Source organism: Cebus imitator, unplaced genomic scaffold (assembly GCF_001604975.1).
Source record: "Cebus imitator isolate Cc_AM_T3 unplaced genomic scaffold, Cebus_imitator-1.0 Scaffold299, whole genome shotgun sequence".
NCBI lineage: Eukaryota > Metazoa > Chordata > Mammalia > Primates > Cebidae > Cebus > Cebus imitator.
In genome coordinates, this window is record NW_016107614.1 from 847,137 (window position 1) to 874,199 (window position 27,063).

General features: G+C 50.5%; 1 protein-coding gene across 4 annotated transcripts in view; it reads left to right on the forward strand.

The window, feature by feature from the left end:
* The window catches only part of CRTAC1 (cartilage acidic protein 1), a 161,937-nt gene that overhangs the window by 80,493 nt on the left and 54,381 nt on the right, over nucleotides 1-27,063 (forward strand). For all 4 annotated transcript variants that reach the window (XM_017502736.1, XM_017502738.2, XM_017502739.2 and 1 more), the window contains exons 3-4: nucleotides 10,552-10,748; nucleotides 23,569-23,705. In XM_017502736.1, coding sequence (XP_017358225.1) covers nucleotides 10,552-10,748; nucleotides 23,569-23,705 — 334 coding nt within the window. The remainder of the gene's footprint in view (nucleotides 1-10,551; nucleotides 10,749-23,568; nucleotides 23,706-27,063) is intronic.

Genomic DNA, 27,063 nt, shown 5'->3' on the forward strand with positions numbered 1-27,063 from the left:
CAGTCCTTGGCCTTCCTGACCTTCAGAATCATCTGACACTGTTGGCTACCCCTCTCATTTTAACCCTTGCCTTCCTAATTTCTGTGCTTTTTTGATTCTACTTTGTCTTAAGAATCATTTGCTTATTATAAGGAACAGAAACTTACTTGCATTAGCTTAGAGGAGTTTTTGCAATAATTCAGGGAATGTCATGGAATCCAATTGCCATTTTTCTGCACTATCGTTTTGATTCTCTTCCTTGGCCAATCCTTCATGCATACCAGACAATGCTCTCCAAAACAGTGTTTCAACATAACAGTATACCCTGCACAGAACCCTTCAGTGGCCCCCTATTCCCTAGCAAGTATAATCTTTATCTGTTTCCTAATTATTATTTTATTTATTTATTTTTAGAGATGGGGTCTCTCTATGTTGTGCAGGCTGATTTCAAACTCCTGGTCTCAAGTGGTTCTCCTGCCTTGGCTTCCCAAAGTGTTGAGATTACAGCCATGAGCCACCATACCTGGCCCAGAACATATAAAGCCTTAGTTTCATGCCACATATTCCACAATCTTAGTTGCCCAGTACACCAAGACCATGCTTCTGTCTTTAAGTTTCCCCAATTAAACACCCTTTACCAACAAACTGGATCTGTCCACCTCATTCTTTTATTTCTCAGCTCCTTTAACATTCAGGGAATGCTTTGCATATACAGCCCTTTCATGGAACATGTACTTTTCCAATTTTCTTTCCACTATTTTTCACTTCTAACACACACTTCTATGTTGTCCAGCTAGTCTACCCCCACTCCCTAAACATATTTTTCTGTTTCTTGCTCACACCATTTCTTTCATAAATGCCTGACCCATATGTCCCTTATTAAAATCCTATACATCCTTCAAGTTCCAGATCAAACAAACCTTTATTAAGACTTTTACCCCAGCAACTTTTACCCCTCTGCCCTCTGAAAGCTTGGGATTGGGACCACTCCTTATTTGCTATACTAGACTGGAGACTCTGAGCAGAGAATTACATCATATGCCATGTGTGTCCATCACAGCACCTCACGGTGTCCCTGCCTAGAAATAGGATCCCGGAAGGCTGCAATGAAGTCAATGACAGGCTTATCTTTCTACTCTTAAAGAAAAGTGAAGCATTCATTGGCTCCTTGCCCCCACTATTCTGTCCCTAAATTGGCTTACCTCCTCAATGGAAAGAGAGGCAAAGACCAACAGCTTTTTAGCTAGAAGCTTCTGGGCAGTTATAACATGAAGGAAAGAAAGTTGGAATAGATACTTAAAGTGTTTTGTGACCAAGCAGTTAGTGATTTGCCTGAATCCACAGCGAGTGGGTGAGCTCTGGCCAGACTCTGGGATCCACTTGCTGGTCTCATCGCTGCCAACTCTTAGTGTCCTCCTGCCTCTCTGGAGCCCAGCTCTGTGCTTGGAACACAGGGCTTGAGGATGAGACAGGAGGTCAAGAACCAGACCCATTTCCAGAACCTAATGACTCATTGTTCTACTTTCTGGGTTTACCTTTTTTTGGGACTTCTGGAGGGGAATGGGGCCCTTGAGATGTGTCTGGAGGACATGGTAAATTGGTGGTGCCAGGGAAGCATTCATTGTCTTCCATCAGGAGTCCCTGGTAGGTTTGTCTCCAGAATGTGCAGTCCCAGATGAGTCACTGTCATCTAGAACCACATCCACCATCCTTCCTGGCACTTCTCTTCCTGCATATAGGTGGATCCCAAGATGCCACTTTCACTGGCCTTGCTACTAGTTGAAAGCTGCCAACCACAGGCTCCCAGCTCTTGCCTTTGGGGATGGACAGATGACCCACCCTGAGCCAATCAGAGCTCTTTTTGGGGGTTTTTCACATGCAAATTGAGGAGAGAATATACCTTCTCCTCTGGTACTGAAGCTGAGATGTGAGTCTAGGAGGGCTGCAGTAGTTGAAGCCTTAGGAAGGAGGATCATGTGAGAGCATGAGGTCCATAAGCAGAGAAAGGAATTAGAAGGAAGGAAAAGGAAGTGCTAACCACATCCTGGTTCCAGTCGTCCCAGAAGCCTAGCACCCTTGCTGTTCCTGCAGTTTGGATAACTAACCCAATACATTCCTCAACTAGTTCACTTGCAACCAAAGAATCCTAATTAATGCAGCCTCTGTCTGTCACCTGAATCTCTTCCTTGACAGTTTATGGAATTCCTGACTCCCTGTCTTCCTGTTTCCTAGAAACATGCATTGAGGAATGGAGTTAGGGTCTTTGTCATCATCAGCAAACATGACTGAGCACTTGCTCTTTCCTGGCACTGGCCGAGGTATGGTGGGGGATTGAGCTGCATAGGATAGTCCCTGCCTTCTGTGTGCTTCTGTGCTCATGAAAATATAAGAAATTCCAAGGGCATCCACCACATGCTGAGCACAGATCGTTTTAAGAACAAGGTATAAATCAATCAGTCTTCATGGAGTTTTTCAGAACACACAGACACTCACCACTGCAGATTATTCTGACCATTTGGTGCCAACCATCCCTTTCCTGAAAAACCAACTGACCCCCAAGGACAAAAGGTTTTTCTCTTTTTTCTTAAAGTTACCTTCTTCAATAGAGCACTTTATTTGTGGAATCTTCTCCACTCTGGCCAGTTCCTAAATCAGGATCAAATCTGATTTTGTTATTGTTATTTTTCCAACCTTACCCAATTTATTCCCTCATGGAACCCCATTCCAGATTTCTCATCATGCCCAGAACCTTCCCATTACCAAAGTCTCCATACTTTTAAACTAATATATGGCCTCTGAATATGTCCAATTCCAGGATACAATCTGTGAATCTCCTGTTTGAATGTCTTCCCGTATGTTTTCTGGTCATATTTAACTTAAATGGCTTTCAAAGAATAAAATGTGTAGAAAGGGACAAAAAAAGAGCATTACACACATTTCCAAAGAAATGATCTATTCTCAAGAGTGTGCATTCAAAATGGGAAACGTTTAGATATGGTTAGAAAGAAGAAAGAGAAGTAGGAGTAGAAAAACAGGAGTTTCTGGTATCCCTGTATTTCTTATTACCCTTCCACCCTGGGGTTCTGCAAAAACCTTTCGATATCCTAAGATCCAAGTACCAACACAACTGGTCCAGGTCTCCCTTAGGGAGACCTGTCTACTGTGAATTCAAATAGCTGTCCTAGAGAATTCTACTGATTTATGAATAATCCTTTTTCCTACTTGCCAGGGATAAATTTCTTCTCTCCTTAGGTCTGAGATGATAGGTCATCATTATCTACTTTCTTTTCCAAAAACATAGGGGCTTAAAAATTTTATTATTTTTCAGAATTCTGCCAATCAGGAATTTGGAAAGAGCTCATTTGGGTGGTTCTTCTGCTCTATGTGACATTAGCTGGTGTCACTCACTCAGTTGCATTCAGCTGTCGGTGGGCTAGGCTGGAATTTCTGAGAAGTCCTTGCTCATGTATCAGATACCTCGGTGCTCTTTCACATGGCCTCTCCATGGGGCTAGCTTCAATTTCAGAGCATTGTGGTCTCAAGGCAGTCAAATAACTGGCTTCCTCCAGAGACAAAGTGGAAGCTGTTAGGCCCCTTACAGGCTAGGATCAGAACTGCCCCAGCATCACTTCCACTGTATTCTGCCAATCAAGGCAAACCACAAAGCCAGCCCAAATTCAAGGGGAGGAGAAATAGACTCCTCACCTTGATGAGTGGAGTAACACATGCATACATGGCTCCATGTGGCTACACTTCTATATGGGTAGGTGTTTTTAATCTCTGTATCTATGTTTACATAAAAGGTTTTAGGTATGATCTGATATCATTTTCTCTCTACTTATTGGCTTCATTTTCCTTTTTCATATATTTCCTCATTTCCATTTTTGTATATTCCATGTGTCTCTGTCTTGCACTCTTTGTGTATTCATACATCTGTCTCTTCTTTCTGACCTGTTTCTCTATCTTGACTATACTACTGAATAGATGTATTCTCTTCACTTTTTTTGGAGACAGGGTCTTGCTCTATTGGCCAGGCTGGAGTGCAGTGGCATCATCACAGCTCACCACAGTCTCAACTTCCTGTACTCAAGCAGTCCTCCCACCTCAGCCTCCTGAGTGACTAGGACTACAGGAATGCATCACCATACCCGGATAAATTTTTTATATTATTTTTTTGTAGAGACAGGTCTCACTATGTTGTCCAGGCTGGTCTCAACCTCCCGGGCTCAAGGGATCCTCCCACTTTGGCCTCCTAAAGTGCTGGATTACAGGCATAAGCTACCATGCCCAGTCTTTTTTTCACTTTTTAATGGAAAAAAAGTTTTAATGAAAACAAGTTCTCTGTTCTTAATTTTCAAATAGCATAGTTTCTGTATCTTTCAAATCTAAAAAATGTTTCTATTTATATAAAACGAAATGTCATATGTAAATTACTTAGCACAGTATCTGGTATATAGTAGGTGCTCACATCCTTCTATCTGGCTTCCCCTTATGTGACTCCCTAAGTGATTTTTTTCACATAGGTCAACAAGTCTAAACAGAAAAGAAGTTGGTCTTCCATACCTATAGCATTTGTTGTTTTCTCTCCGCCTTATCCAGGACACCAATTCTTGGTGCTGAAAGCTCTTTTTCATGACTATGTTTGCACATATATTAATATTTTGGGAATTTATGAAAATGTAGACTCAAAGACTCAACAAGAGATTGGTGGCATGATCAACCTTTTGTTCAGCACTTTGTACCTTCCATGGACTTTGTCTCTTCCATTTGCTCTGCAGTGTTCTATTGAGTGTTCACTATGTGCTGCATGATGGGGAGACAGGAGTGAACAAAACAGACACAGTCCCTGACCTCAGGAAGCTTATAGTTTACTGGAAGAGACAAGCAGTAAATAAGTGAAGAAACAAGAATAGGTGCTGGATGCAGGGAATACCGGTGAGGGAGATCTCTCTGAGGAGTCTTTGAGGAGGAGATCAAGGGATGAGAAGGAGCTTGCTGTAGGACCAAACAGGTGAGAAGTGGTTGGAGAGTGTTCTGGGTGGTGGGAGAATTCTGCAAGAGGTTGCTGGGCTGGGAAATGCCTGCCAGAATTCGAGGAGCTGAAAGGAGACCCTGTGGTGGAAAGAGGCCAGTGAGGTGGGGGAGCAGACCATGCAGGCTCCGAGGTCAGGAGTGACCACAGGTCTGGGTTTCACTCCCACACAATGAGAAGCCGCTAAAGGGGATGGCGTAAATTAGCTATGATCTGTTTTATACAGTAGGAAAGATGACTGTGGCTACAGTGTGGGGGAATTAAATTAAGGGAGGGTCAAGTGAGGAAACAGAAGGAAGTCTGTCCAGAGATGGTGGCAGAGGAGGAAGAAAGAAGAGAAAGGATTTGTGAAACATGTTTGGAGGTAGGAACGACAGGATGGGCCAATGAATGAGAGGCGAAGACCAAGGGGAGGGAGAGCCAAGGTTGACCAGGTTCCTGGCCTTAGTACTTGGGTGCTCCTTTGTGGGAGGGAGGGGTGGAACGGTCAGTAGCTCCATGTTGAACATGTTCTATTGGAGGTGGCAGTGGGACGTACAAGGGGTGATGTCAGGTAGCCAGTCAGAAATATGCGTCTCACCTGGAACTGGGGATTTGGATTGGAGGTATAAATTTGTAATTGCCTGTCGAGGGAATGAACATTATCCCCTAGTGAAAGGGGAGAGAAAGAAGAGAAGGCCCAGGACCTGGCCTGGGAACTCCAACATTAAAAGGGAAGGGAGAGGAGGAGGTAGTTACAGTGGGAAAGGAGAGGAAGCCAGAGAGAGAGAGCAGGAAAACCAGAGGAGGGTGGCCTTCTCGAGCCTGGAAGGGAGAGTGCTTTCAGAAGACAGCGGTGGGGCAAGGGCAGGGAGAGCAGCAACTGTACCAAATACAGCTGAGAGGCCTAGGGGCATGAGGACAGAAAAGGGCACCCCTAGACGTGGCCTTGTAAAAACCACTGATGACAGTAGCAGGAAAAGCTGTGGCAGAATTGGGGTAGGAAGGTAGATGAGGGTGGGGCAAGCAGGCAGTGGGAAAGTGGAGAGAGAAGTTTGGTTTTACATGGGAATAAAAAAATCCACCTGCAGAGGATGCGCCACTGAGGGCGGGATGTTGGGCATGAGAAATGCTGGAGTGTGTTTGGAAATATCAACACAATCACCCGAGAGTGAGAGATTGTGCCCCGGGTTTGTTGTTTTTGTAAGTAATGATAAGAACTTCTGATCGTGTAAGTCTTCACAGTTTACCGAGTGTTGTCACACACGCTCTGGCACCTCATCCTCACAGCCATCCTGAGAGGTATACACCAGCCCCCGGTCCCAGATGCAGAAGCTGAAGCTTAGAGGAACTGAGGGGACAAGCTCGGGGTCAGAGCCAGGAGGTGGCAGGGCTGGGACCCCACCCCCAGGCTGCTCTTGGCAAACCCCAGGCCCCTGCCCTCCGAGCAGCAGTGCTGTCCCAGTGAACTGGCACAAAACGGGATGGCCCTCACAGCACGGGTCGATCGTGCCCTTGATGGCATCTCTCGAGCAGATTTTACAGTTGCCACCGAGCCCATCACCCCTGCCTGCTGGCCCGTCCTTTTGTATTAAGAAGCCATAGCTCCTTCAAAAACATGGAAGCATGCCCCACTTCCTGTCTCCATTTAACTGAGCTTCGAAGCCTCCTGAATTTCTAGAAGTGCCCAAAAGTCTGACAAGTGTCAGAGAGAGAAAGTGTGTAAGCCAATGTAGCTCACACCCAGCTTCCCAGGCATGTCAGCATGGGGACTGTCAGCAGAGTGACAGTGGACAAGTCATCTAACCTCTGAACTTCAGTCTCCACATCTGTGAAATGGAGGTGTTAATAAGACCCATGTCCTAGGATCATCGTGAGGACAGAATGAGACAGTGGGTACAAAGCACTTAGCATAACACCGGCCATGCGGCGTCTGCTCTGCTAATGCTACAGCAAATGCAGAGATGCATCCACTCCACCTGCTTCTGAGCTCAAGAAGCACATGTTTTAATGAGAAAAGTGATGTTGGAACACAAACAATTCTGGCCTCACAGGAATAAACGAGGTGCAAAATGCTGTGGGTTTCCAGAGAAGAGAAGGTCACATCCAGCAGGGGCAGTCCGGGCAGGCTTCGTGGGAGGATGGGAAGATGGGGAGAGCATTCCCCGTGGGAGGGGACCGCTGCAGCTGAGCAAAACCACAGGAGCTGGAAAGAGCAGAGCACATTCAGGGGATGGTGAGGAAGCAAACAGGAGCATCAGCCCCAAGAAGAAGAGGGGGAGGGAAGAAGGCTGGTTTTCCTGGTTTTCTTGGGGGATTGTCAGAGGCTTTGAATGTCAGTCTGGCAGACTCGGCAGAGAGCAGCCTGGGTGAAAGGAGGGAATGGCAACTCCATGCATTGCCCTGACCTTGCACCATGGGATGCCAAGAAGCCAACCTAGGAGCTGTTGGTCTCCCTTTGTGTCCATCGTCCTGGGAGGCAGTGGGGGCTGGGGGAGATCAGGGCCAGAGCGTCAGGACGCATCCCAGGCCACCATGTATGTTTGGGGAAGCCTCTGTGGCGTGTGCTCACTCTGTAACAGATCAAAGAATTTGACCCCGCAACCTCACCCCAGAGCTAACGCCCCAAAACTCTTTAAAGAAGAGAGAGCCAGGGCCAACTGCCTTTCCGGGGTTACTACCATGGTGCAGAGACCTGGTGTGTACCCCAGCTGCCCCAGATTCAAGGCAGAAGGACTGGACTCCAATATGTGAGGAGGCCATGATCTGGGGAGCTGGCTTCAGCAGGTGGTGAACACATTCTAGGAGACCCAAGGGGCAGGGGTGTAGAGGAGAGGTGTCAGTGCTGGGCTTACATGGTGGCTCCTCAGTCAGCCTGGGGCAGGGAGCACCTGCTCTGATCATCTCATAAGGTTAGTGAGACTCACGGACCCACAGAGTTTCCAGGCCGGGGGCTTTTAAACTCTGGCTCTGGAATCCCTTGTTCAGACAATATATTGTGGAATGTGATGCATAAAACAAAGTGCGTTAACACGGAGATGCTCTAGTTGAACGGAGCGGAGGCCCCCAGGCTGCCTTTCACCACACACTTCGTGACTCTCAGATTTCGTCCAACTCCTGCATTTCACAGAAGAGAAATGCAGAGCCTGGAGAGAACTGACCTGCCCAAGGCCGCCAACCTCATCTCTGGCAGAGCTAGGATCTTTCAGAAGCAAATGAGCCCAAGGATGAGAAAGTGCTTTGTAAAGTGTGAAGAGCTACAGAAATGTAAGACTGCCATAATCTTCTCCATCTACATCTCCGTGAAGGTCTCAGGCATGTCTCAGGGGCACTACTTTGTGGGAGGCAGCCAGGGGAATTAATGAACAGGTCTGAGAGTGTTGGCATCATGGGCAGTATGGGAAGAACATGGGGTTTGGACCCTGAAGACACAGAGGCCTAGAGCTGCCACTAACAAGTTGTGTCACCTTGGACCTCACTTCAGTCTCCTTTTCTGGAAAAATGCTTTGCCTGCCTTCCTTCTGAGATGACGGGGGGCTCAAGTGGAACAGTGCATGTGAGGGTGCTTTCAGCAAGGCCGAGAACTCCACAGTCATCTGACGAGGTGCAGTAGTGATGGAAAAGGGGAAAACCCCAAGGCTTGCAAGACTCGTGTTCGGCACTCACAGGCACTTCCTGTCCCCGAGCACTGGCGCCAGCTGCCGACAGTGCTGGAACCCATGTGCCTGTCTCCCCTGCCTAGACACATCTCCATAGGTCATGCCTCGCCCTGGACATGCCATCCTCAGACACTCTGCCAAGGTTTCTAAGGCGCGACCTTCCATCACTGGGTGCTGACTCAGCCCCCAGAGAGCTCCATCTTTCCTTTCACACCCTGTGGGTGCCAGAAGGCACCCAGCCAGCTGCTCAGCATCCCCCAAATGTCGCTGGCTTCTGCATCTTGGGATGATGCAGAGGGCCAGACTGGATCTGTTTCAGGAAAGAAAGATGTGATTTCTCTCAAAGACCTTGGAGAGCTCTTTCTGCCCTCCCTGGGTGACCCCCAGGAAAGCCTCTGCATTTCCTTTGGGATGTGCACACTCAGGTTGAAACATAGGAGGAGGTGAGGGACCCCGTGGATGGGGTCTGTTGCATTCCTTGGGAGAACCTGGCAAGCTGGTGCTCCCAGGGGGCGGGAGGAGGCCTCAGCCCTTGGTGGCTGTGCTGCCTCGGGGTGACCCTGGGCTCACCAACTTCCTGCAGGGCCCTTGTTTTCTCCAGACGGGAGGTTGATGCGAAGAAATTGACCGTGGGACACCTGAGCTTTTATGATTTAGACATGAGCTCTGAGCTTTCCTTCATTCAATCAGCCAACAAACATTTATTGAGCACCTATTGTATGCTAGGCATGGTTCTAAGCACTGGGGAACAAAACAAATGAGAAGTTCTGCCTTCATGGAGCTGACATTCTAGTAGGACCAGAGAAGGAAGAGAATTCCATATTCCAGTGAGAATATGGAATTGTCAGCAGGTGGTCAGAGCTGTGGGACGAGAGGGTTAGTGAGAGAGAGCAGGGTAGTGGTGCAGCGGTGGTGGTAATTTTGGAAGCATGGGCAGGCAGGGCCTCACTGAGAAGGAACAGGGGAGCAAGGGCTTAAAAGAGGTGAAGGAGGAAGCCAGCGGTGTGGATGTCTGGAGGAACAGCATCCTGGACAGAGATCAGCAGGTGCAAAGTCCTGGAGGCAGGAACATGCCTGGGGCTTCAGTGCAGCGAGAAGGGGGTTGCGGGTGGAGGACAGTGAGACAGAGGGGAGATGAGTAGTGATGCCTTTTAGCCTTTTGTCTTGAGCTCTTAGAAACAGATCCAGTAGGTCTAATAACTTTAGACGTGTTAATGTTCTCCCATCTGAGATGCTAATTTCACCTTACTGTTTAAGTGGTGGGACTTCGCTGGGAGAGTTGTTCAAACTGCAGCAACAAAGTCTCCTGCTCCTCCAGGACTCTTTCACACAGGGACTCAGGACTCGGGAAAGCAGAAAGGGCCTTGGTTCAACTCCCAGCACCTGACACCTCCTAGGCTGTGTTACCTTGCAAAGGGCATTCAGCCTCTCTGAGCCTCAGTTTCCCTAATGAACCTCATCAGTTGCCTCATCTGTAAAAATGGGCTAATAACACAGGCTTTCCATCCCTACCTCTCTTGATGGTTAAATTTAAATTAATGAGATCATAAATGTGAAAATGCCTTTTGCATTGAATGGGCAAGATGAGCGTCAGCTTCATCAGTGAAGCCTGTGGGAAGGGGCCGTCTGCGGCTCCCACTCCCCTCCACCACTCTGCCGCTTATATGGTGTCGCACACAGCCTCCGCTGACTCTCACTGCGCCTGGCCACACTCTGACTCAGGGACACTCATCCAACACTCACGGGTCTCTGAGGCAAAGCTGGCCGGGTTCCCCGGAACATTCTGGGTCTGACTTGCCCCGCGGCGTGTCCGGGTGGACTCCCAGCCCATTGCTGTGGTTGGATGGGACTGGGTGCGCCCAGCGGCTCCTCCCCAGCGCCCCCTCCTGGTTCCTCCTCCAGGTACAATGGCCCCAACCTGATTCTGAAGTACGACCGGGCTCAGAAGCGGCTGGTGAACATCGCGGTCGACGAGCGCAGCTCACCCTACTATGCCCTGCGGGACCGGCAGGGTAATGCCATTGGGGTCACAGCCTGCGACATCGACGGTGATGGCCGGGAGGAAATCTACTTCCTCAACACCAATAACGCCTTCTCTGGTAAGGGCCGGGTCTCAGGCCACTTCCTGCCTCCTATCTTCTCCCTCCCAGCACCAACTCGGGGAAGGCCATGGGAACGCTGGCCCTTTCTCAGGCAACTGTCACCAGCCCCCTAGACACTGCGCCCTGCTGCCTTCAGGACCTGCCTGGGTCCCAGAAGGACTCCTTCTCTTGCGCATGAGCCAGTGGGTCTCGTCTCGTGAACCACAGGACAGAGTGAGCAGCGACCGAGGCTCTCCCTCAGAGTCCCCACCACCGCCTCCTAGTGTGAGCCCTCCTGACCCCTCCCCTCCTCCCCAGCCCCACTCCCCTGCCCTGGCTCAAGCATGCATCACTCTCACCTGGGTTATGCTAGGACCAGAAGATGCCCCTAGAATCGGCCTCCATGCTGGCTGTAAGGGACCTTTCTAAAATGTTCTGAAATCCTTCAAGTACCCCCCACCACTCTCAGCCAAGCTTACTTGTTCATTCCCCAAATTCTTGCCAAGCACCTATGCTATGCCAGCCTAGACGTGCTGGGGATACAACCGTGAGGAAGACAGGCCTTGAGTTCATGGAGCCTTTTCTGGCAGGAGCTTCTCTAACAGAATTGTGCATCTGAGTCCCCTAGAGGTCTTGTGCAAATGCAGACCGACTCAGCAGGTCTGAGTGGGACCTGAGACCCTGCACTTCTGACCCGCTCCCAGGCTATGATGACGATGCCTCTGAGTCACGGGCCACACTTTGAGTAACAAGGTCCTGCACTCTGGGGAATGGATGAGGGAAATTGATGCCCAGAAGGCTAAATGACAATGACAATAATAACAGTTAATAATACGTAGCACCTATTGTGTGTCAGGCCCTGATCTAAGCATTTCCATTAATTATCTCATCTAGGCCTCACACACGTCAATTAATAGGTACTGGTAAATGCCACTGTACGATTGAGGAAACTGAGGCACAAAGAGGTTACCTGACTTGCCCAAGCTTGTAAGTCGCAGGATTCAAACCCAGGGATCTGACTCCAGACCCTTCCTCTTAATCAAGAAGCTCTACGGCTTTCCTCAACCCTGTGTCCTCGTGGCCTCATGGAAAGCCTGGCTCGTGGTGGCTGCTCATCTCACGATGTGAGGGCTGTGCCCTTGTGGCAGCCCCCAAATCAAGGTGGTTTCCCACCCCTGATGCTCACACTGCCTTAGGCTCAGCTCTCAGGATCTCAACCCAGGCCTGTGGGGTTGTAACATCTCTGTGAAAGTCCCAGGCCACAGTGTCTCCTGGGGGGGATGTAGGGACCTGGGTCCTTGTGGGGCCAGGTTGAACATGCAGTGGGCCCCTCCAGATGGCAGCCCACTTTAGGTCAGCTTTGGATGAAACCCTGTGGTTCAGACTTGAGCAGTCATCATCCTGGACCTCCCGACCTCCTGGAGGCCGGTGACTGCCTGGCTGTGAGGATCACCCTCCTTGTGCCCCACCCCTACCCTGGCATATACACACCGCCTTTCCCCTGAGCCATGACATTAGCCTTACTGGTTGTTGAGCCCAAGCCGAGATCCAGCCCCTAGACTGCCCCTGATGTTGAGCCCTACAGTTGCATGAATGGGAGAGGAAGAGGTTGGGGCTCATGCCAGGGGCTGGGGCAGGCAGTGCTTCCTGGCTGGCATCCAGCCTTGTGCAGCCAAGAAACAATGAACCACAGCCCCAAGTGGTGTTTTATGGGTTTTCATCTCATCTTGCCACCAAGTGAGGCCTGAGAGATAGTGATTATCCCTACACAAATATCAGGGCATGATTATGCAGCTGGATTTACTGCCCTCTCTCCAGCCAAGCCAAGATTGGATTAGGACACAATTAATTGATGGGCAGATCAACTCTTTAATGTGGAACAAGGTCAGGAAGGGAGCAGCATCAAGGGATGCCTGTAGAAGGGGTGAGTCCCCAGGAAGTCTCCCGGAGGCTGGGAAGCTGGAGCGAGGAGAACTGTGGATGTGTTGGCTCGGCAGGCAGATGCCAGAGGAAGGGGACAGACCATCCCCTATTCACCAAGCACAGAGCACCTGCAGTGGCAGCCCCCAGGTGTCTCTGAAGCAGCAGCCCCTCCCACGCTCTTAGAGTGCTGCCTTGTGAATCCCAGAGCCCTGGTTCCCTGCCCAGGCTGCACATTAGGGTCACCTGGGGAGCTACCAACAATCCCAGCTAAGCTGTGCTCCAGTCAATCGCATCAGAACCTCTAGGGGTGGGACCCAGTCACTAGACAGTAAAGACCTCCAGGTGATTCCCCCAAACACCAAGGTCAAAGGCCACAATCATAGCATGACTCCTCAGAATCATGTTCAGCCCCACAACCCTACTCATCTATTAATGCATGCATCCATTGGACAAATATTTACTGAGCACCTACTATTCTAGGCACTGAGGATGCTCCAGTGAATAAAACACAAAAATCCTACCCTCATAAAGTTTACATTCTATCTTCAACACAGCCTTGTGTTTCTCTGGGTGTCTGAGTCCCCTCTCCCAATCCGCTGCCTGGACTCTAAGCTCCTTGAAGGCAAAACCTTGTATTGTTCATGTTGTGGCCCTCTTTGGCCCCAGCTGGACATTGCATATCCTAAGAGCTAAATTAAAATTTGATAAATAAATCCCAGGAAGAATAGGTGGGCATGAGCCTCTGGAACTGAGAGAGGGTTTGCCAACTGAGGGAAGTCAAGAAAGGCAGGCAAAGTGGAGGCCCCAGAAAGGCCCTGGACTCCTGGGATCGAGGGCACAAGTATGTGTTGGGAGAGACTGGAGCCGGCCCCTGGGGTGGGGGTGAGGCAGCAGCGCCCAGCAGCCTCAGTGCTGGTGACCTTCTGTGGGCTTGAGGGATGCCTGTGGGTTTGAGTTAATTTTTCAGTTGAGTGATCCCATTGATTCATCGACAGTGGGTGGGGTGTGGAGCAGGGACATTGTGTCGAGTCTGCACTTCCTCGGGCCCAGCTGGCATGGCACTCGGCCATTGCCACCCTGCCCACTCTCCAGGGGCCCCCAACCAGACCAGGCATGTCCATGGCATTTGGCTATACCCATGGCATGTGCCAGGGTGCTGCAGCGACCTGTGGAAGCGTGGTCCCTCTCCCCTCCCTCAGCCAGCCTTTGGGATGCTAGTATTGGAGTTCCTGGAAGAGGACCAGCACCTTGCATCCCAACAACATCCTGTGGGAGTCATTTTGTACAAGCCTGGGGTCTTCCCCTTATTTACTGTGTGATCTTGGACAAGTTACTTGACCTCTCTCAGCCTCAACTCCCGCATCTAAAATCATGCCAACTTCTTAAGCTCAACTCCCGCCCATGGCTCCATAGACTATATCCAAAGCCTTTCCCATCCCATCCCTCCCATAGGAGGGTTTCCCATCCAGAACCCCTCCTATGTGACCCAGGTTGCCTTTCTGACTTTCTTTCCTCCATTCTTCCTCTTACTAGCTGCCTTCCCACCTGAGAGCTCCTTACTTGCTTTTCCCTCTGCCTGAAATGCTTTTCCCACTGGTGTTCTCCAGGCTCACTCCTTCATTCAGGCCCCCCTCCAGTGAGATCTTTCCTGAGCCCCTTACCTAAAATTGTGCCCCCATTACCCCCTGTGCCCTTAACTGGCTTGATTTTCCTTCACAGCACTGACCACTATCTGAAAATACGCAATCTTTGTTTGTTGTCCATCTCTCCTACAACGGTCTTAGTTCCATGGGGGTGTCTTGTTCACTGCCGTACTCCACATCCAAAGGAGTGCTTGGCACTTAGTAAGCATTAAATACATGTTTTTGAATGAACACCTGAGATAATGAATGGAAGCACTCATTACAGTGCCTAGGACTTAATGAGCACTCCACACAATAGCCGTCCTAGTCCTGTGGCTCTGAAGAAAACCAGAGCCTCTAAGTGTCATGGGCAGAGGGAAAGAGAGACTGTGGGAATATTTCCCAGCCTGTGGGAAAGAGACCGTGGGAGCAAAAAGAAAAGGACCATAGTGTAACACTGTGCAGATGAGGGTCCCAAGTGGAACGGGGTCAAGGGCTGAGAATTGGCAAGTAGGTAAGAAAAGGGAGATGGAGGAAGACTGATCACCATTCCAAGAGGGCCTGGGCCAGGAAACCAGCTTATAGCTTCACTGACCTGGGAAAATACAAGCCACTGAGTAGCATTTCAGGCAACACCACTCAGTGAAACCAGGTAGGAGAGTGTGCAGGATGCAGGGGGACAAGAGGCAGGTGTCGTCACCTCCCTCCACGTCCAAGAACCCAGGATCTTCTGCAGCTCCTGGTCAGAGTCCATCCCCTGGGTGGGGGTGGGGGAGTCAGTTACATACTAGCTCACCCCTGCTACTTTACTGAATAGCCCTAAGGGCTCCTGCCCACATGGACTGGCCTGGGGTCACGAATGGGAGCAGGGGTAGTGATGGGTCAGTGTGAACTGTGAGCCCCACCACTACCATGTTTTCATCATTCAGTTCCATAAAATGATGATGGAAGATCTGCTATGTGCGGGGCACTGCTCAAATAATTACTGTGTCTCCCTCCTTTCTACACAAACAGCATGCCCAGCTCATGGTTCCACTCCTTGCTCTTTTCATTTAACAATGCATTTTGGATTTGATTTCATGGCGGTACACAGAGAGCTTTCTCATTCATTTTATGGTTGTATAGTACTCCATTGTGCCATTAATTTAATTGGTACTCTATTGATGAAAGATTACTTGCAGTCTTTTCCCTTTGCCCTTACAAAGCATGCTACCAAATGAATAAGTTTGTACAACATGCCATTTTCCACACTACAGGCGTACGTGTGAGTTTACAGAAGTAGAATTACTGCATCAAATGAATATACATGTGTAGTTGCTGCCAAATTGTCCTTCTTAGGGCCACCGCTCAGGACGTTCCCATCAGCCAAATAAGCAAGCAAGCACTTTCCAAACTCACAACACAATATTTCATCTATTTTTCAGTATTTGCCAATCTGATGGGGAAAAAATTGATATCTAAGTATAGTTTTAATTTTCATTTTTCTTAAAATGAGGGAGGCTGAAAATATTTTTCTATATTGGAATCTCTTGTCTGCTCATAGCCCCTGCCCATTTTGGTATTGATTATTGGTCTTTTCCGTGTTGAGTTGTAACACCTCTTTACAAATTAGGAAATTAGCCCTTTGTCTATAGTACAAGTTGAAAATACTTTTCCCTTGTTTGTCTTTTTTTTTTTTTTTTTTTTTTTTTTGGGGGGTTTTTTTTTTTTTTTTTTTTTTTTTTTTTTTTTTTTTTTTTTTTTTTTTTTTTTTTTTTTTTTTTTTTTTTTTTTGGCTTCTGGCTCTGTGTCATACTTAAAGAGGTCTTCAGCAGGGGCTTTCATAACTTCTTAGAGAGGAGAGGAAGCATCAGTCACCAAGCCAGAGAGAAGGGTATTCAGGTGGGTGGTACTTCCAGCCTCTTCTGCCTTTACAGCAGAGGAGCTGTCTGCTCTTGAGAGAAGCATCCCTGGTTGGGCAACTCCTCCACCTAGTCCCAGTTCCAACCGCACCCAGACATTCTGCACCGCACTTCTCCAAGTGTGATGCATGGACCAGAAGCACAGGAATCAGCTGGGAGCCCTTAAAAATGCAGACTGTTAGGTCCCACCCCAGACCCCCTAGACCAGAATCTATATTTAGTCTCCGAGAGCTTCCTGAACCCAGCAAAGTCTGAGATGTACCACCCTATGGCTCCACCCTCTTTTCCTAGGATTCTTTAGGCCCTAAAATGGATTCTAGGGTCTCCTGATCCCCCAGCCAGATTTCACTTGGAGGCAAGGTCCTGATCTGCAGCTCTCCCAACACGGGCCAAAGCAGCACAGTAAGGAATATGGAGCCCCAGAAGCCGTTCCCATGGTCCTAACAAGGAACGAGCTTCCCTGGGAGCTGGGACTGCCTCCCACAAGCGACCCCAGCTCTTTAATAACATGAGAGAGGGCTCTGCAGTAGATAGACACCTCACAACAGTGTACAGCCTTAGGGAAATGATCTCGCCCTCTGAGCCCCAGTTCCTCTCTGTGAAATAAAGACTTCACCCTCCCGGCATGGCTACGGAGAGCACTGAAGGAGCTGATGTGGGCGGAGTGCCTGGCGGGAGCTAGTGGGTTTCCCTCTTCACCTTGGGATGGGGGAAAGAAGGCTGGGGTCAGCATTTTCCTGAATGAGTTCTTTCTTCCCCAAAGCCATCACTGTGTTGCTGGTTTTCCCCTGACTAAGTCTTACAAAGCCCTTCATACTTCACATCACAGTTGGCTCCTGGGTTGAGGATCTGCTGTGGTCACGTGCTGTAATTTCCTGGATGATGGTGGTGAGGATGATGGTGTTGTTATTACTTATTTAACTTATCATGTGCCAGGGATTGTTCTCAGCACTTTACATACATTATCTAATTTAACCCTCACAGCAACCTGATGAATAGGTGGCCGTTCTCGTTCCATTTTACAGATCAGAACAACACAAGTTCATGAGTTGCCCAAGGTCCACCTAGAGGAAGGAATGTTGCTGGCTACCTCCCCAGCCCTGCTGTTTGCCTGATGAATGGGGCTGGAGGCTGGAGGCTGAGGCTCTACCTTGCCACACAAACCTGACCACCCTTCTCTCTACCACCAATACTGGACCTTGAGTCAGGCCATCTCCCGGATGGGGAAAGCCCCAGGGGGAGGAGGCATTCCAATCCAGTGATCCTTAGGAAGAGCTCGTTTTAACCCAACCTCACGCTTCCAGTGGCTCCATGGCACCCTCTCAGTCCCCTTTACTAGTCTTCTGATGCCTCCATCTCTGTCCCAAACGTGGCTTCTCCCCGGGACTCAAGGGACCTGGTCTATGGCCTGGTCATTCCCTTCTTCCTAGCTCCCTAGCTCTCACTGCTCCTCAAGTAGTCACACCTCATGACCAGTGACCTCTTGACCACCCTGTGGTCACTTTAAATGCAAACTGTCTGAGGCCGGCTCCTGCCCACCGCCAGTGAGCTCAGCGTCCCTGCTTAGGTCACTGTCTCCCCATTTTGGACAGCTCCCTCTCTCTCTCAGCCACACTCAGCCAACCCCTCCTGCACTGGTGCTTTCTCTCCATCCTGATCAAGCCTGAGCTCCCATAAAAGTGGCCACTCGCTGCATTTTCTCCCTCGCTAGTGTATTCACCTCTCACTCCCCTGCCAACTTAATCTTCCGGAAACACTGTCTTCTCCTGACTTCCCCCAGATCAGGAGCCACCAATGGCCCCTTTGCCCTCGGTCTTGGATTCACTGGGTCTCTCCTGCCCTGCAGTGTTTCTCCTCCACCACCTGCACAAACCCCCCTCCCTGGGCAAACTCAGTGTCCCCTCTGTGCTATCCTCCCTGCCTAAACTGTAGAGTGCAGTACCAACACAGGCTTTAGAAGCAGAAAGACCTGGGTTTGAATCTCTATCTACCTCTTACCAGCTCTGTGACCTTGGGCAATTGCCTTAGCCTCTCTACTCGCAATTTTTCTAACTGTAAAATGGAGCTATATCATCTCTCAAGGCAGATGCAGGGTTTAGGCAACCTGGTAGTTGCAAAAACAAGAAAGGGCTTCACAAAGTGCCAGACGAAGTGCTCCATACATACGGGAGTCATAGCTGTTGTTACTCTGACCCTTCCAGTCCCAGTTCAGGTGCCTCCTCCCTCATGAAGCCCTCCCTGATCACAACGACCTCTTCCATCCTGATTTCATGGCATCTCCCAGATATACCACCCAGTTCTGCCCTGCTGGACTCTGCCAGCTCTGGGATCTTAGGCAAGTCCCCTTCTCTCTCATACCCCAGGCACCTCATGTGTAAAAGGGTCATGAAAATAGTACCCACCTAGTGGCCCTGTGGTGAGGGCTAATGAGTGAATGTATGTGAAGTGCCTGGCACCTAGCAAGTGTGACAGACACGGCAGTATCATCCGCCTCATGGCTGTCTCCTGGCATCTCCTTTACCTGTCCCTGGTGTTGGGGATGGACTCTAACAGCACTGAGTCAGGGACCCATGTGTACTTCCCCCAGCCTCCCATGGCACCTGGTGTAACACCTGGCCCCCTGCAGGGCACAGAGGGCACCCAACCCTCACCTACAGACCCTTCCCTCTGGCCACCTGGTAACAATTGGTGGTCTTACTGGACTCTGAGAGCTTCAAGGCTCCTTTAATGCCAAGATGCCAGAATCAAGGTGGAAATAGGAATCCCCAGACTTGCCTCTCATGGGGGCTGTGACTCCAGGGCCCTCTGCCCTGCCCCAAATGCCCTCCTATTTCTCCCAGCCCTCTACCTTCTCAGTGTCTTTCCCCAGGGGACTCAAGAGAATGCCTCTCTCCCGCTCCTAACAGAGCTGCTCTTCCCGAGCAGCTGTCCCTGCCCTCTCGTGAGGGACCCCAGGACAGAGTGCAGCTCTTGTACAGCTACAAGGAGCCAGAAGGCAGGACTGCATGCTGACATGGGCCAGGGGCCAGTGCTGGGTGTTTATTGCCTGTGCCATCGACCCGCACAGCTCGCTGTTTATCTGTCTTCCTGACACACCTAATTACCCAGGTTGCAGCTGCCAGAGCGTTTGCTCTTCCTAAATCACGGGCTCCCATCTCTCCTGTCGCCCAGGCCTCCAGGCCTCTGCCTGCAGAAGGGCTGCCATTGATTTTGCCATTCCCATTTATGATCTACAAGGCTCTGCATGGCTGTTACACATTTTACCTTAATTAGTTTATTCTTCTGGGCATCCCTGGTGAGATGAGGAGCCAGGAGGCTGAAGAAGGGGAGAGGCAAACAGCACAGGCACCCTAACACCTCCAGCTGAAAAGCTCTGAGCACTTTAAGACAGCAACTTGCTAAAAACACCACCAGTTATGCAGGGTGCTAAGGAGTGGTCTACAAAAAGGGGTTCCATGGCCAAGATGCATTTGGGAAAGGCTGGGTTAAATAAAATTAAACAGGTAATTTGTTGCATGTCTTTTTGAAGTTCTAGTAGATTAATGTCCAGTGGGAATCTCCAAGAGGTGGGCAAGTGTGCAGTCTTTCCCAAGCTCAGATGATCTCAGAGTCTTTTCTCCAAGGAGCCTCCTAGAGCTCAGAGTCCCACAAAGCACACTTTAGGAGACTCTGCCCTGGGTGAACAGGAGGAATTGGAGGTGAGAAGGCAAACAGAGGGGGATAGAATCACCCTAGACCTAGTGTCTCCTCTCGATAGCTAAGGCGGGAACTCAGCAGCTTGAGAAATTTCTCTCACTGACGCCAGAGGTGTCCATCAGAGCTCTGTGGAACCCCAGCTGCCACGCCCATTTACTCCCCGACTCCACCCTGGCCCAGGCTTTGGTGGAGTGTGACCCAGGCATTGCAGGGATGACACCAGCTGGAGGTACAGCATCTAAAGGGGGCCCTTGTTGGGCAGAGATGGGCAAGGGCTGCTTGCTGATGGTGAAGGTCAGAGACCCAGAAGCCTGCAGGACCCATCCTCAGAGGCCCCCAGGCATCTGAAAGCAATAGCAAGCCGGCCGCTGCCCCCAGGACAGCCATGATGCTGGCGGCCTGAGTCCCAGTCCCCTCTTGACAGCCCTGAAATCCAGAACCCTCTGAACGCTTCGAGTGCATTTTTTAAGTTTTGTAGGAAATTCAATTGATAGCAAAACCTGTCCTGGGCTAATCTGAGCTATTTATAGGCTTTATTTATCCCACTTAGGGTGAATATTCATATAATTCACTGCAGAAATATTAATGTGTTTAATTACAGGGTGCTGCCTCCATCCCTGCTGGGGGTGTTATGTAATAAACGGCGTGTGCACTGTATTACCTTTCCAAAATCTGAGGGAAAATATCTAAATTCCTGAACACATTTGACTCCCAGGAGTTTTGAGGAGGGGCTGTGGACCTGGGGTCTCAGAGCTGCCGCCACACTCTCTCCATGAGCGTTTCTCATGTAATTCCCGCAGTCACGCTGGGAGGGAAGCACAGCTGTTATCCACAACTTTTAGATGAGGAAACCCAGACCTCAGGCCTCGTAGCTAACAAGACTCCGATGTGGGACACGACTCCAGCTGATTGGGTCGGGGCCATGTGCTTTTGTCTGGGTGACCCGCACCTCAGTTTCCCCCACGTGCATCCAAGCCGCAGCAGCTAGTGCAGGTCCCTTCTGAGCTCCACAGAAATGGGGCTGCGCTCAAGCCTCCACCTACTCTCACTCATCCCCACTCACACACTCACTCACTAATCCCCACTCTCACTTTCACTCATCCTCACTCACTCTCACCCTCTCTCACACTCACTCATCCTCACTCACTTCCTCTCTCACACTCACACTCATCCCCACTCACGCTCACACTTATCCCAACTCACACTCTCATCCCCTCACACACTCACTCACTAATCCCCAATCACACTCACTCTCACTCATCCTCACACTCACTCTCACTTGTCCCCTCACTCACTCATCCCTACTCTTGCACACTCACTCATTCTCTCCCACTCTTATTCTCTTACACACTTACCCTTCTGTACCCATCACACACCCTCACACACCCACTCTCATGCTCACACACACTCTAAGCCATTGTCCCACTCTCACACCTACACACTCATTCTCACACTCACACTTTTTCCTCACACACTTGCTTTCACATACTCACACACTGTTTTTTTGTTTTGAGACAAGATATCGTTCTGTCACCCAGGCTGGAGTGCAGTGGCACAATCACAGCTCACTGCAGCCTCGACCTTCTGGGCTCAGGTGATCCTCCTGCTTCAGTCTCCTGAGTGGCTGGGACTACAGGCCTGTGCCACCATGCCTGGCTATTTTTTTTTTTTTTTGTATTTTTTTGTAGAGATGGGTGTAAGGTTTATTGCCGAGTTTAAAATGAGGAAACTGAGGCCCATATAAGAAAATGAAAATCCAATTTATTCAGCTCCCGGGCAAGGTTCCATGGTCCCGGGGAAAGGGGCCAGGGAAATCGCGCCAACTTCCTGGGGCATGGGGATTTTATGGCTAGGAGGAACGAGCAACAGCTGAGTGCTCTGATTGACTCCAGGGGAGTGGGATTGAGACGGGCAGGCCGCTATTGGTTGGCGGGTTGTTGGGCGGGTTTTCCGGTGGGAGAGCCGGTCAGGAGCCTTGCATCAGCTGGAGCCTTCCAGGGGAGCCCTGCGGCAGAGCTAGGTGCCCAGTGCAGAGCGTGGTGCCAGGTGCAGAGGTGGGTGTGTCCAACCGCCCGGCGAGGCAACCAGCCTTACAATGGGATCTTGGTATGTTGCCCAGGCTTTTCTAGGACTCCTGGGCTCAAGTGATGCACCCACCTCAGCCTCCCACAGTGCTAGGATTACGGGCATGAGCCACCGTGCCCAGCCCACTCACACACTCTTACTCTCACACTGGCTCCTACTCCTGCACACTCACTCATTCACTCATCTCACAGACATTCCCGCTCACAATGCTCACTCTCACTCATGCTCACTCACACACTTCCCACTCTCACACTCACCCACTCACAGAATCACTGGTTTTCACCAAACCCCTGCAGGGCAGAGCCGATGTCTCCAAAGGACCTGGGAAAGTAGTTCATCTATAGCATGGGGAAAATCATGACTGTCGTATAAATAGCTACCACTTTGGTGGGGGGACCATCCCAAACCTTTCATGTGCACCACCTCATTTATTCCTCACAGTGAACTTGACTGTAACTGCCGTCATCCCCACTTGCGAGTAGGAAAACCGAGGCTCAGAGATGCTAGGCAGCATGCCTCGAGTCCGAGCCTGGAGGTAGATCCAAGCAGAACTGACACTGGGGCTGCAGCTCCTTTCCTGTAAACCCCAAGCTCTTGGCCCCTGCGCCATGCTGCCTCTTCCCTGGGTCAGACAGTCAAGTTCAGGGTTCTGTCCCCAAGTCCACTCTTCCTCAAGCTCATCTTCCCCGATTTCTTCAGCTTCTCCCTGTGTTTCCTGTCCAGCCCAGGGGGCTGAACAGGGCCCCTCCTGAACTATGAACACTCTGGGTCTTGCAGTAACAATAAATTAACTAAGGGTGATGGCGGAGGAGAGAGCTCTGCCTTTCAAGTGGTCACTTGAATGGGCTTGAGGCCTCAGCCACCGGCAGTTATTCCCACTTCCCCAGAACAAGGATTCTTAGTCACAAACGAGCTCCAGAAGGCCACGGACCTGAAATGGCACACGGCATGTTGTGTGGTGCAGACCTGGGACGCCCTGAGCTGAAGGCCCTCCTCCTCCCTTTAGTTCCCAAAGGGATCAGTCATCCAAAAGAGGTCAAGACCACTGCCTCTGGGGCTCCCAGGCTGCCCAAACTCATCACACCCCAGGCCGAACAACCCCTCACTTCTCACCCTGGCAGAGCTCAGCTTCCAACCCCTTCCTCAGGGTGGACTGAGACCCAACTGTGAACCAGAACCATTTCTTGTGAGACCCGAATCAGGTAGGTCCTGCGATCCAGCAGAGAATGTAGAAAAAGCCGTCCTGGGTTGAGTTTGGATGTTGCAGTATTGCTGTCCTGGGAGCTCCTTGATGCTGTTGCAGGAGCACAGGGCAGGGTGTGAAACCCAGCTGCTGAGGGTCCTCTCGGGCACACTGCAGCTCTTCTTCCCTAGTTCCTGAAGCCTGGGCCAGCCATCTTTGTGAGGCTCAGAGTCTCTTCCCTCAACTGGAAGCAACCGAGTGCCCCCAAACACAGAGGAGTCTCACCTGCCGGAGGTCTTCCTTGCCGCAGATGACTCATCCTCCTCTCTCCCAGCCACCTTGTGGCAGGTGCCATGAGACATGCCCAAAGACCAGAACCAAGACCCTGATCTACTGCCCACCAGCCCTCACTTTCCTCCTCTCTCCAGGGGTGGCCACGTACACTGACAAGTTGTTCAAGTTCCGCAATAACCGGTGGGAAGACATCCTGAGCGATGAGGTCAACGTGGCCCGCGGTGTGGCCAGCCTCTTTGCCGGACGCTCTGTGGCCTGTGTAGACAGAAAGGTGAGTGCAGGGGCGCATGGGGGTCTGGGAAGAAGCAATGTGGGAGCCAGGAGAGGAGCCACTATGTAGATGTCCCCTGACAGATGGCGGCTCCCACAGTGTCTTGTGTGGATCAGGTGCTAAATACCACTAAGAATGCATGACTCTGTGCCTTTCACGTCCTGTTTCCCACGCAGCCCTCCCAGAAACCAGTGTGGAAGCCAGCCAGGGGATCCTCTGGATCCTCGCAGGGATGGGAGCCTAGCTTGGAGCAGTGACTTGCCTGGGAGCCCAAAACAGATTAGTGGTGTGGCTAGGACAGGAACCCACATCTTCTAGCTCTAAACACTGCCTGCATTCATTTCACTCGGCTAACATTTATTAAGTGCTCCTGTGCGCCAGGCATTGAGCCATGGGGCCCTTCGCAAATATTTGTGGAACAAATGAAGGCACAAAGGAACAAATGGAGCGTTGCCTCCATATATGAGTGCTTTAGTTCATCAGTAGCTCCTCCAGCGTGTTCATGCCCTGGGAGTACACCCTACAAGGAGGTGCCCCACCCAAGCTGGATGGGGAGGAAAGGCGGAGTGAGGAGGGGCATGAGCAGCTGCCGCCATCTGCCCCGTGAGGGGGCAGCCGCCCACCTAGGCTTGGGTCCCAGCAGGCCCTGCCAGAGCCGGCAGCTTGCTGCAAAGGTGATTTATTCCTCCTGTCACCTGCTCCCCTGGCGCCCACCTCCTTGGCTTTGTAAATAGTCATCACTAAATCAGGGCCCCAGCTGCTGCCCGGCTGCCTGGGAGTGTCTGTGGCCCCCATTCTGGGGGCAGGGGCAAGAGGCTTGGCTGGCTTTGGGATTGAGATGGCACCGAGGGGATTGGGGATTCAGTGTGAATCTTTGCAGCAGGGGCCTCCAGGACTTGGGAGAAGGCAGGTGCCAGGTATAAATATTTATTTCTTAACAAGCTGGTGCTGGGAGGAGAAGCCAAGCTGGGCTGTGAAGCCACATTTAGCCTGACCTGAATCTGTGCCACCTGGACTCCTGCCTGGTGGGAGGGGATAGGGAGGCAGCTCTGCGAACAGCCCCAGAGTGCGAGGTGGAGCTGGGGGGGTGCTAGATCTGGTCATGGTTAGGTGACTTTTCCCAGCCGCCTCCTGGTTTCCCGTCTCACCAGTTTAGGACTAAGGCTTCTGACACTCAGCTAATGTGGGCAACTTCTCGGAGAGCTGGAGAGAGAGGCGTGCAGGTTAATCACAAAGAGATGCCCTCTGTCCTAACAAGGTCATCTGAACACCCACGCATTTAACCACAGGACAAAGGCACCATGTGAAATGCAAAAAATAAAATAAAAAAATTTTAAAAAAAGACATCCTGGCACTGCAGCACAGGAGGCAGGCATCCAGAAGCTTCGCTCATGCCCTGCTCAACCCCGACTTTACCCTCCCAGGCCTCAGAGAACTAGAAAGAAGCCCCCCAGTCTTTCTGCCAGCAGAGGAGAGGTTGCTTTCTGTGCCCAGCCACCAACTTGACCATCCCTGGGGCCTGAGGACTGTCAGGGGAGGAGTGGAGAGAGGCCAAGGGCAGTCTGGAAGTTGAGAGCAAGGAATGCAGCCTGGCACAGGAAAACACAAGAACAAGGACAACAGTGACAGCCAACACCTCTTACACTAGGGACATGCCATGCCCTCTGCTGCATGGTTTACCTGCCCTGTCCTACGGAGTCCTTATAAAATGCCAGCGAGGTAGATGCCATCACTATCCCGTTTTACAGATATGGAAACTCAGGCTTCGAGCAATTAGCAACTTGACCTTGATCACACGTGAAGCAACAGACAAAGCCAGGAATTGAACCTTGCCTGCCTGAAAATGAAGCAGATGCTGTTTCACCTTCAGCTGCCCTGCCCCTGGGTGAAATGATAGCAGACACAAGTTTCTAACTATGGGTTCTGTTACAGCATTCACCCTAGTCGTCCTTCCTCAGCCCCATAGCCCCTACCTGGGGTGGGGCCTTTCAATCTAGCTACCTACCTGGTCAGTGGTTTTCAGTGTAGCCTCTAGGCCAGCAACAGCAACAGCAGCATTGCTAGAAATGCACATTCTCAGGCCCAGCCCCACTCCACCCTCCAGACAGACTGAATCAGAAACTCCAGGGGTGGGGCCAGTGATCTGGGGTTCAGCTAGCCCTGCAGGTGACTCAGCCCTGCATGCTGAAGTGTGAGAGCCATTGCTCCGTAGATGTCTCAGCCCCGCCCCCACTCCACCTGCACCGTTCTCTCCCTCTCCCCTTCCGCTCCTCATTCATTCTCTGCCCCAAACCTAGAACATCCGCTTGTCCTTTCTCTCCAGCTGCCTCATCACTCACCCACCTTTCTGGATCCAGCTCAAAGCCGATCTCTTACAAGAACGTTCCCTGATCAATAATGATTATGCCTCATGTTTATATAGCATTTTTATGTTTCCAAAGACCTTTCACATACGTTGTCTCATTTCATCTTTTCAACAACCCTGCCAGGAAGCAGGGGGAATATGATCCCCATTTAACATCTGAGGAGATGCAGCCTGGAGGCAGTCGGGGATTTGCCCGAGGACAGGGAGCATTTAGGGGCAGGCCTCAGACTAGGACCCGGGCTAATGGCCCTAGACCAGTGGTCCTCAAAGTGTGGTTCCCAGACCAGCAGTGTCAACGTCATCTGGGAACTTGTTAGAGATGCAGATTATCATGGCTCACCCCAGACCTCTTGGTCAGAAACTCAGGGGATGGGGCCAGATATTTAAAAAAAAAAAAAACCTGTGTTTTAATGAGTCCCCCAGGTGATTCTATTGTAGGCTAAAGTGTGGGAACCACTGCCTTGGCCCCAAAGCTGCAGAAACATCTTCCTTTCCTTAGAATCTCTCACCCTCCCAGAATTAATGTGGTCAAGTTCACATGTGAATTTCTGCAGTCTTCTACAACTGTAACACATTTGTGTTTATCAGTTGCCCCAATAAATCAAAGTAAAGAACTAGGCATTACTGAATTTTGTAAATACCCTAATTTCTAGTAGAGTGAATTTCAGTCCATTGAACTTATTCCGCATTTATTGATGAGACTGCTGCCAGCTGGTAGCTTGGGAATGGTGTGTGATGGTGCACTTCTCTCTTTGGCGCCTTCATTCACTCTTCATCCAGTCATTCTGCACAGCCTGGGATGGCTGTGAACCTCTTAAAGTTCTCCCCTATTCAAGAAGCTGTGTTAGGCCAGGTGTGGTGGCTCAAACCTGTGACCAGCACTTTGGGCGGCCAAATTGGGAGGATAGATTGAGACACTAGGGGTTCAAGAGCAGCGTCAGCAACATAGGGAGACTCTGTCTCTACAAAAAAAAAAAAAAAAAAATGAAAGAA